General features: G+C 33.8%; 1 protein-coding gene across 1 annotated transcript; it reads left to right on the top strand.

The window, feature by feature from the left end:
- The first annotated feature begins 6106 nt into the window (after positions 1-6106).
- Positions 6107-9759, top strand: LOC114185979 (persulfide dioxygenase ETHE1 homolog, mitochondrial). Its single transcript, XM_028073969.1, has 9 exons — positions 6107-6637; positions 7007-7135; positions 7343-7450; positions 8147-8281; positions 8455-8496; positions 8639-8698; positions 8769-8822; positions 9320-9344; positions 9449-9759. Exons 1-9 carry the CDS (start codon positions 6392-6394, stop codon positions 9526-9528), a joined length of 879 nt encoding a protein of 292 aa, XP_027929770.1. The 5' UTR covers positions 6107-6391; the 3' UTR covers positions 9529-9759.
- Positions 9760-11485: the final 1726 nt, after the last annotated feature.

Here is an 11485-nt window from a genome sequence, read left to right as displayed (position 1 = left end):
ACGTCATGATGAGTCTTTAAATGTGCCTAACTTTTTCTGGAGTCATGTGTCATATGTTAACTTGAAGTTTTCTTGTTCTTGTTTTTCCAAGTATTTGAATCTTGTATTCACTTTATGTCTTGTTTAATGTATGCTCCATGAAATTGATTTTGACTTCAAACCTGAAAACCTTGATGCACGTATTCTTGGCAGATCTAACCTTTGCTCACTAATTTGATCATAACATTCTCCATAGAACTCCAAATACGTTGGTTCTTTTTCTTTCTCGAAACTAGACTCAATGAGCTTTCTTTTGACACCAAAAATGTAATTTTTTGACCGCTGAGTTGGTGCAGTTTAATGTTTTAAAATTGTCACGTTTTCTGCCAACACTATTTTTGTGTGTCATGAAAGTGGATTTGAACCATATCAAGATAGCTACAACAAGACAAGATTAGCACATGAAAAACACCATATTCAAGATAACCTAGGCTCTAGATACCAAATGATGAAGGATTATTTTGTTCCTTTTTAAGATTATTTAATATGGTGTGAGTTGATTAAGAAAGCTAAGTGAAATCCCCACAAGACATTAAGATAGCATGCTATCTAGATGTGAAGGTTCCTTTCACAAAGTTCTAGAGAAGAAGATGATGGATTGATTAAAAAAAGAAAATGAAAGGCACATAAATCATAGAAAACCAAGAACAATTAAAGGAAGAAGAAAACATAAAATGAAAAGGAAAGAAATGGTAAAAATGTGAGAAGCACGCCAGTACAAGGCTAGGCTAGCTTGAGAAAGAGTTTTAGGTGTCTAACCCCTAATTCATTTATTTTGTCTTGGCTTTGAGTGTTTTGTTGTAGGAATCATGGCAAGTTCATCAAATGCACCTACTCCAAACAAAAATAATACATTGATGAGATTGTTTCGGGATTTGGAGTTGTCTAGGAAGGAGTACTTTGAACAATTGAGAAAAGAAAAGGAGTAAAATGGCCTAAGAATCCAAGAGCACATTCAAAGGCTTGAAGCTAAAGAGCAAGAAAGAAAGGTTGTAAGACCCAAGAAAATTAAATAATTAAATAAATAATTGTTTAATAAATGTGGGTAGTAAGAGTCTTTATGGCATTTAATATAAAGTGTTGTGACGTGGAGAAGTACTAGCTCAAGTGATTTAGAGTACTTTATTGTGTGAGAGGACTTGGGTTCAAGTCCTATGTATGTTAATTGTATGTTGTTTTAAATGGTGCATTGGTTGTGCTTTGACTTTATGATTCCATGGTTGTGTGTTCAAACCTTGTTGAGAACGAAATTGACTTCTTTATTTTTGCTAATATAAGTGTGGTCTGAATGTGAAAGGGTGGGAAAACCCTAGAGGTAATGGGCAGCCAAGGGAGCTGGAAAAAATAGCCCATAATGGTGTCTATGAAAGGTAATTATAGACATTAAAAGGCCATTTTTCGTTTTTTTGCCATTTACCATAATTAGGGACCATATAAAAGGGGGAAATAAGGTAATTATGAGGGTTTTTGAAGTTTGAAACCTAGAGTGAAAAGAGAGCACGAATGTTGAGTGAAAAGAGAGTCAAAGGAATCAAGAGAGCTAAGTTGGGAGAGCACTAAGAGAATCCAAATTGGGGCAAGGAGAACTATCAACTTTCTCTTCTTTTAAGTAGAGGAAAACCAGGTAAGGGGAGTTATTTTCGTATATGTTGATTATGCGCATTTTTTAGAGTCATACTTCCATAATTCTATGCTTACTTGATGTGGAATTTCATGCCTGTATGATATGATGTGAGGAATTGTTGTATTGGCAATGTTTAATAAGTCTCTTGTATATGTGGGTATGATTATGATGGGGGTATTTGCATTATATGGATGTTGTTGTTCAATATCGAGTTGTGAAGGTCCAATTGGGTTTAAAACATGTCCATAAGAATTATTGTTGTCCTAGAATGGTTTGGTAATGTTTGGATTGGGGTTTGGCTTGGAATTCTGGTTTCTGTGCGCGTAAACAGGGAGAATGTCTGCTAATCTCGCCCAAGTGAGCAAGGCTCGCCTAGGCAAAAATAGCAGAAACTCTAGTATGGTTGTACTCGAGCATCTCGCTCAGGCGGGCGTATCTCGCTTAAGCGAGAACTCGTGATTGTTGTGTGGTTCTGCTTGAGCACCTCGCTAAGGCGGAGAGCTTTATGTTTGGGTGACAGAGCATCTCGCCCAGGCGAGTGGTTCTCGCTTAAGCGAGAAATCGTACAAGGTCCTGTGTTTTTGCTTAACTCGTCGCCTAGGCGAGAGTTTTGGTTATAGGCAAAGGGCGATCTCGCCAGGCGAGAGGAGCTCGCCTAAGCGAGACTTCGTTGTGAGCCACTAGAGCACACTCGCTCAGGCGAGAAAGCTTAGATTAAGCGAGACAGGCCTGGTAAGGCTTCTAGCGCAAGCGAATATAATGCAGTTTATGTGCGTTGTTTGTATGCATTGATGCAGACGTAGATCAGGAGATGATGTGCCATGAGTGGGTAGGTTCATGGATGGTGGTTAACATGTGATGATGTGGGCGTGGAGGTTCATACCCTGTTACTCTCATGTGGGGATACGAGCGAGGTAGGTTCGTATGTTCCGTGCTCACATTGGAGAGATGTTACATGCGGGAAGGTACGTAGCTAGTGGATCACATGTGTTGGACTACGGGCGGGTAGATCCGTAGAGTAGGATTACGAGCGGGGAGGTTCATAGAGGCAGGACCACGAGCGGGCAGGTTCGTGTGAGTATCATAAATCCTGAGTCCATGGCTAACTATGTTGTGTGATTTGAAGGTTGAAAAGCCTTGCGGTATTAAGGACTCGGCCAAGGTCTAACTATAGTAATGAAACTGGGGGTATTTGTATTATTTAATTGATGTGTTTTATTTTATTATTAAGCTCACCCTTTCTGTTTGTGTTTGACAATGATCCTGTAATTCTTTACACAGGAGCAGTTGATGATACATGTGATGTTGCTAACGCTTAAGACTGAGAGAGGAGCTAGCTTGGGTTGAAGCTAGGAATTTATTATGTTGCTGTTATTTTATTGGATTTTTGAAAATTGTAATAATCTTATTTACTGTTATTAAATACTTTTGGCGCGTTTAATGATATTATTGAATTTTCCCACGTTTGGGGATAATAAAAGATTTGACGTTTGATGTTCTTTACTTATTTCTTTAATTTTAAATAAGTAATATCTAGTAGGGATGTTACATAGGCTAGGAAAATAGGGCATTCTAGGCGTAACCCATCACAAGAGAAGCAAACTCCAAAGATTCTTAAGTTCTATGGTGGAAGTGATCCCAAAATCTTCCTTGATTGGGAAGCTAAAGTTGATCAAATTTTCAATGAAAATCATGTAAAGGATCAACCACAAGTTGATCTAGTAGTTTTAGGATTTTTGGAGTATGCCAATACTTGGTGGCATAAAGTTTGTAAGAATTATGACCAAGGGCCACCCGCGGCTTCTTGGATGAACATTAAAACTCTTATGCATGCTAGATTTGTTCATCCCTCCTATAGGAAGGAACTTCTTTTAAAGCTCCAAAGGCTTCACCAAGGTCCTATGAGTGTGAGTGAGTACTTTAAGGAATTAGAGTCTCAAATGCATAAGGTTGAAATAAAAGAAACTAACAAAGAGAAAATAAAAAGATTTGTGAGTGGTCTTAGGAGAGACATACAAGACCAAGTAGAGTTGTATGAGTACTCCACTCTTGAAAATGTTTTCACATTTGCCTTTGGGATTGAAATTCAATTGAAAAGAAAAAGAAGGGCAAAGAAGAGTTACTCACCCAACCACTACTTTAGTCACTCATGGAAGGGAAATGATAAAAAAAAAATGACAAATTCCCTTCTAACTCTCACCAAGAACCACCAAGTAAAAGTAAGTCACCAAGTGATCACATTAACCATTTCACTTCTCCAAGATCAAGTTCCATTAAATGTTTTAAATGTTTGGATTATAATCACATTGCTTTAAATTGCCTAACCAAGAGGACCAACACAAGACTCAAACTCACATCCTTTCAACATAACCAAGTAGTCTTAACCACTTGAGCTACCTTTGCTCCTTGTCATAATTCCCCATATTAATTACCATAAAGATCCCTTTAATTGTATTTATATTAAATAAATATTTATTTATTTATTTAATTTTTCCAAGTCTTATACATGCTTTGTAAAAAACAAATAAATTATATTAGATAGGCATTAGGAAAAGGAGAAATGCCTAGTGAATAAGGTTTAAATCAAGAAACTGGTCTTAAATGAGTTGTTGATACTCGTTGGGGTTCATATTATGTAACTTTGATCAATTTGATATTGATCTATTCTTCTATAATGCATGTTCTTGAAATTATAAAAAATGGTGGATCAAATGCAGATCAAAGAGCTGAAGCAAATGGTCTTTTACATTTTCTGGAGAAATTTGATTTTTAATTCACATTGCATTTGATGAAAAATGTCTTGGTTATTTCAAATGAATTGTCATAGGCATTGCAAAGGAAAGATCAAGACATCATCAATGCTATGAACTTGGTTAACATCACAAAGCTACAATTGCAAACTATAAGGGATAATGGATGAAAGTCTTTACTGTAGGAACTAAATTCAGTTTGCAATAAGCATTTCATTAACATTCCTAATATGGAAGACATATTTTTTTTTCTAAGGGTATCACGACGTGGAGGTAAAGGTCAAGCTATCACAAATAGGCATCACTATCGTGTTAGATTATTTTATACTATCATGGACATGCAACTTTAGGAACTTAATGATCATTTTATAGAGACAAATACTCAGTTGCTTCTTTGCATGGATTTTTTGAATCCAACCAATTTATTATGTACTTTTGTTAAGGCAAGGCTAATTGAATGTGCAAAGTTTTATCGATGTGAATTCTTTACAATTGATTTAGTGATGCTTGATAATCAACTTGAGACTTATATCATTGATATGTAGTAATGTAGAATTTTCATCTTTGAAAGGAATCCTAAATCTTTTTGCGAAGTTGGTTGAAACTGGAAAACATATTGTTTATCCATTAGTTTAGCTTCTTTTGAAGTTAGCAATGATTTTGCCCATTGCACAACAATCATGGAAAAATCATTTTTTGCCATGAAAATTGTGTAAAAATAGGTTGCGTAATCAGATGAGAGACTTATATTAAGAAAGACGTGTTCAATAAGATTGACAATACGCTCATCAGTCAACGATTTCAAAACATGAAATCCTATAGAGCACAACTATAAGGCATGCAATTTATTTCAATAGATTGAATTTTATGATTTTGATACCTATGTCTTTATCTTCATATGCCCAATGATAATTATTATTAATTTATATTATTTGAAAATTAAATTGTCCACACTAACTTAGGGTCTTAGATCCACCATTAAACACAATTACACATGTGTTATACAACCTTCTAGTACCCATAAGTTTTTAAGTGTTTACGAGTAAGTGAAACCTTTGTGATTCTTCACTTTGTGAAGCAACTAGTGAACTTAATTTATCCTTTCTTTTACCGAGTTTTCTTGTTATTTGTTTTGAGGTCTTAGTTTAAGGAAAATATTATGATGTGATAATGAGTCATTTGTGTATTTGTTGTAATCAATAGTAGTTTGTGTACTTATTATAATCAAGAAAGGTTTATTCGTTAGTTATAATAATTAATTTGATTAATGGAACTTCCTAATCAATTGTATTAAGGAAAAATTGGATGTAACCCGGATAAATAAATTAAAAATTCTCTATATATTTTTGTGTTGCTTGTTTACTAGATAATCTGGTCTAAGTATAAGAAAAAGAGTCTTAAACTCTATATTTGACTCTCTTCTACAACTAATTGTTTTAGCTACTCTATAAGAATACATAAATTAAAAAAAATAATAATAAAACACAAATCGTGAAATTTAAAAAAAAATATATCAAATTTCAGTAAAGTTAAGAAAAATTACACAAAATGATAAAAAAAAGTAACCGAATCAGTTAGTATATTCACTAGCTAAGTATATTAAAATTTGTAATATGCTTTAGGTATATTCAAGTACATTCTATCACTTTGCCCAAAAAAAACATTAGTTAACAAGTGGTATGCATAATTGCTTCTGAAATAATGTGTGCATCATCTCCAGATCAGACTAGTGAAGTGGAAAACACAATGAAAAAACACAAGAATATAAAATGGCAGCACCACCAAATCTATGCATCCAACGTGACATCCATGCTCAGCTGCTGCTGACCAACTCCAAATGGCGACCTTGTCTAGGCCCTCTTGATCGAAATTATCGTCATCAATTCTTTCTTTATTCCCTTACACTCACAACCCAACAACTTCATCCCCAATCCCTATCATCATTTCAACGCAACCCTTTTGATTGTAGCGACTATTTATGCTGCCAAACATGCTGCGATTCTGCTTCACCACACTCTGCGCTTCCAAAGCCTCGCCTATTCCTCTCTCTGTTTCCGTCTCTAAAGCAATTCTCAAACCCACAAGGGTCAGATCGCAAATGGCTTCTTTCTCCTCTTCCTCTTTCTCTTCCTCCAAGCTATTGTTCCGCCAGCTCTTTGAGAAGGAATCGTCCACCTATACCTACCTTCTCGCGGATGCCTCTCACCCAGAAAGACCAGCCCTCGTAGGATTCTCTAAATTTTGTTCTTGAAGGGATTAAAGATTGAATTTTGAAGTGTGGTTGAAGGTTTGTGGGGTGTTTTTGGGGATTGGGCGATGGGTTTTTTCCTTTGAGCCTTTTTAGGCCTTAGTGGATTGGATGATGGAATTTTTGTCGTTTTGAGTTTAATTTACATGGACCAGAATAGAAAAGTCTTCTTTTTAATCGTATGAATCAGAAATCATGGTAGATACGTGTTTTAAGTTGTTTTTATAGAATTTAATAAATTCATCATAGATGTTGACTTCTGATTAAATGATAGCATAAATAGTCTTTTTATCTTTTTGGTTTCTGTTGTTTGGTGATTGATGAAATTTTTTGTTGAAATTTCAGTTGATTGACCCGGTTGATAAAACTGTAGATAGAGACGTGTTGCTTATTGAGCAACTGGGGTTGAAGCTTGTGTATGCCTTGAACACACATGTGCATGCGGATCATGTCACTGGGACTGGCCTTCTCAAGGTGTGCACCTTCTGAATTGTTACTTCCATCTTATCCTTCACTCCTTCAGTTCATAAAATGTTTGTGAAAATGTTTTCTATGTAAAGTAGGATGTGTTGTTGACCCTGTAAACAATTTAAGGGTAGAGGAAGTTTTTCCAATATTTGTGAATACTTTTTGCTGTGGTGGTAACTTGGTGTGTTTTTGTTATCCACTTATCACGCAAAGAGCAAAGTACCCGGTGTAAAATCTGTTATTTCAAAAGCAAGTGGTGCAACGGCCGATCTTTATCTTGAGCCAGGTGATAAGGTCCATTTTGGTGATTTTTTTCTTGAGGTAAGTCTGTAGCTGCTTGCGCAATAATATGTTTAGTCAATGTTATTGTAGATTCTCAACAGTTATAAGTTGTTTTTTGACTGGAGTTGTTGCCAGATGATTGGGGTTATCAAAGATACCTTGCATTTCATTAAGTTTTTCATAAGGAATGAGGGGTTCTATATATGTTGCTTGATCTGTCTATTTCTTTGTATAATATGATAAATGAATGTCCAGTCTATGACACTCTAAACTTTTGAAGACAGACATAGCATATAATTTTATGCAGCTTCCAGTGTTCAACATCATTTAAGACATTAGTACCCATATTTCTAAATGAAAAGGACTCTGATTTGTCAAGCTGATGGCTAGGTCATTGGCATGAATTTAATTTCAGCTTTATGTTAAACTAAATTGTGGCATTGTTGAAAGCTAGCTTGTTATGCCTGTAATCTTGGGAAAAAAAATAAAGAAGGAAACTTGAGGATGATTTCATCTTATTTTTATTATAGATGACATACAGACATGTTTTTAAATGGTTTTTACTCCCCCATTCAGGGTTCATCTGTTTCAATTATGAAGGATTTTTTGTCTTTAAATTAACTTGGTAAATGGATCTTATTTTCTGTTGTCCATGGGTGGGGATAGCTCATCATTGTTTTTGTGTATCACCTACGTTATAGTCTGTAATATGTATTATTCTCTTTAACATTTTAGGTCCGTGCAACTCCTGGTCATACCAAAGGTTGTGTTACCTATGTTACTGGAGATGCACCTGATCAACCTCAACCAAGGATGGCATTCACTGGAGATGCCGTATTAATACGTGGATGTGGAAGAACAGATTTTCAGGTACATTCTTCTTTCTCATTTTCCTTAGTTATGCTTCTCAAGAGTGTTCAAAGTTTTATATGAACAAATGTTATGTTACCTCAATTTTTTGAATGACATTGGGCATAGGCTTTTTGGTCTTACCAGCTGTTTTCTAATATCATCTCAAATTTATTCGTTGCTGCCTAATGCAGGGTGGGAGTTCAGAGCAGCTTTACAAATCAATCCATACACAGGCATGAACTTGACAGTAATTGTGTGTTATGTAAAACAGAAACTTAGAAAAATAGGCTAAGAAGTAAAAAAGATATAAGATGTTTCTGGTTTGTTCATCCTCAATACTAATACTAAATTGCTCATGTTTTTTCTTGGAAACAGATTTGTACATTGCCCAAGAATACGTTAATTTATCCAGCTCATGACTACAGAGGATTCACTGTAAGGACACCCTTAAGCTTTTTTCTTGCCAAATGTGTTGCGAGTTGCTTATACAAATTACTGATTTTAGGTAAGCACTGTTGGAGAGGAGATGGAACATAATCCACGTCTGACAAAGGATGAGGTAATGTTTGATGACCTCCATATAATTTTAGCTCAACTCAATGCACCAAATGGAACTAAGGTTAAATATGAAACTAAGGTTAAATATGAAGAAACACTATTCTAGAGATCCTAATAAAAATACATGCCACTGTAATGTAGAATGCTTAAAACAGAAACCAACTTACTGCAAAGACTGCTGCCATAATCATAACATCTAAGATGTTGACAAATATATTATGGAAAAGGCATCAGATTTGAATTGGTAGATAGATCTCAGTCCTATCAGAAGAAAATTTGTTCTTAGTTTCCTTTGTTGGTCATATCTAATCTCAATCTCTCTGCATTTTCAAGAGGGTAGTGGGATATGTTTGTAAATCACTCCTTCAGCTATACCCTTTGATTCATAACATGTAGTTAAAATAAGTTTTAACACTTGTCACTTTTTTATTCTACTGCTGGTTAGCCCCTACTTGTGTAGTATCTGACAGTTGAAAATGTTGGTCCCTCCTTTTCCAGGAAAAGTTCAAGAACATCATGGCAAGTAAGTAACATCAAAACTTTATAAAAGATTAGTCAAATCTATTTTTTAATATGCATTGTTGCTAATACAATTGGTAATTATGGCACTCTTGATTTGTTCAACAGATCTTAACTTGCCATATCCTAAAATGATTGACATAGCTGTCCCAGCTAATATGGTTTGTGGAATCCAGTCCAATCAATAAGAAGGTTTATCTCAGAGATACACTTATGATTGACAGCTGTCACAGAGACCTTGCAAGCAACAGAGGGAAAATTTGTTATAGCCCTTTGAACTGAAGAAAAGAAGCCGAAATTGTAAATTAATAAATGGTATTTATAAGCCCAATATAATCTATAATTTGGCTCCAGTGGTTTTAGTCTGTGTTTTTGTGGTATTTTATTATCAGTAAAGTTTCCTATACATTGAAGTCTAATTTTTAGAAGGGAATGCTGGTAATAAAGTTTACCTCATAAATATTTTTAAAAGTTTTTAATAAATTTTAATATTTAGAAGTGAAATGCTGGTAATACAATTTTGTTGATATAAATATTTCTAGAAATTTTTGATAAATCTTAATAAATTTTAATGAATAATAAAGTAGGTTAGAAAGAATGTTAGAGAATGTGCTCTTCTTTCTTCTTTTTTTTTCACGGCCTGTTTAAACAATTATTTTGTATAAGGAATTTTAGAAGAAAGAGAAAAAACAAATGAACATATTCTCACAAGTTGAAATTAAAAATATAAAGAAAAATCAGAAAATTTATATGAAACAGTTTTTAGAAATTAATTTTTTTTTCTCTTCAATAAATCATTAGGAGGAGTATTCAAACATGTTCATGTGCCTTGAAAATCACTGTTTTTTGAATAAAGAACCATAGAGATAAAGTTACGAATGAAAATTGCTGAAAGGTACAACATGTTTGACTAGTAAATTTTTAAAATTTATTTTATTTTATGTGGAGAATTTGAAAAAAAATATTGGTAATACAAATTAATTCATAAATATTTTAGAAGTTTTCAGTACATTCGGGCTAATAATAAAGTTAGAAGGTATTTTAGAGAATGTTATTTGCATTTTTTTTTCTTTCATCGTGAGCGTTTGTGTGGATAGATTTCTCTATAATAGGTTTTGGAAGAAAAAAGTAGAAAAAATAAGATGAAATTTTTTTATAAATTAAAATTAATTTATGTGTAAGTTAAAAAGTTAGAAAAGTTAAATAAAACAAATTTTATAAATTAATTTACGTACAAATTAATTTTAACTAATGAAAAAAAATCATTTTTTATATTTTTCTCTTTTATAAATCTTTAGAATGAAATTCATACATGTTATTAAGCAGTGCAGGCTTGGACTTAACTGCAACAGCTTTTTCAAGATATCCATGTTCAGTCTACTTTGTTTATTATTTGGTTTTAAAGCATCAAAGTAGTCATTTTCTCATTTTATTATGGTTCTTAGAGTTGTAGCTATTATGGCAATGGTTTAGATGATTTGGCGCATGAGAAACTATTGTAGATTTCAATATCCCATTGATTTCAAAATTAAAGAATTGGTTAGATTGGCAGGAATAATTAAAAAAGACCATGCACACCACTGTTTTAGATTTAATGGTTTTAAATGTTTTTAATATAAATAGTAGACATGGTAAGATTTCCATTTTGAAGGAAATTGTTTGGCAATTTCCAGAGCCTAAATGGATAAATGTAAACACTAATGGAGCTGCCCGAGGTTGTCTTGGTCTGGTTGCTTGTGGTGGTAATTTTAGAGGAAACAAAGGTAAAAATATTGGAAGTTTTTCTATGTTTTTAGATATACATAGTTTTTTTTTTGCAAAATTTGTGTGGGTCATCTATATGTTGGAACATGCTTGGACTATGGGTTTTACGAGGCTTTGGTTGAAATGTAATTAACCTCTCTTTAGTTTGTCAAGCTTTTTCTACTCAGAGCATAATGATTTGGACACTCATCTCTCCATTCTCTTTCAAAAGAATCTTCTTCCTCTAGTAAAACTAAATTTTTTGAGAAAGATCCTATGTTATTAAGGCGTATGATAGGTCAAGATCAAAGTGAGCTTGAGCCAACTCAAAGAGAAAACATTTTTCAATCTAGATGCAAAATTAACAAATGGGTTTGCTCTTTAATTATTGATGGAGGAAGT

The sequence above is a fragment of the Vigna unguiculata genome, chromosome 5 (genome assembly GCF_004118075.2).
Source record: "Vigna unguiculata cultivar IT97K-499-35 chromosome 5, ASM411807v1, whole genome shotgun sequence".
NCBI classification, from domain to species: Eukaryota; Viridiplantae; Streptophyta; class Magnoliopsida; order Fabales; family Fabaceae; genus Vigna; species Vigna unguiculata.
The sequence above is the reverse complement of the archived record's forward strand: the minus strand, read 5'-3'. Positions and strand labels throughout refer to the sequence as shown.

What these genes read in the sequence shown, in the direction of transcription:
- LOC114185979 (XM_028073969.1), top strand. Translation starts at nt 6,392, where the DNA reads ATGCTGCCAAACATGCTGCGATTCTGCTTCACCACACTCTGCGCTTCC. An exon ending in ACCCAGAAAGACCAGCCCTC is followed by an intron (nt 6,638 to 7,006) that starts GTAGGATTCTCT and finishes TTGAAATTTCAG; the next exon opens with TTGATTGACCCGGTTGATAA. An exon ending in GTGGAAGAACAGATTTTCAG is followed by an intron (nt 8,282 to 8,454) that starts GTACATTCTTCT and finishes TGCCTAATGCAG; the next exon opens with GGTGGGAGTTCAGAGCAGCT.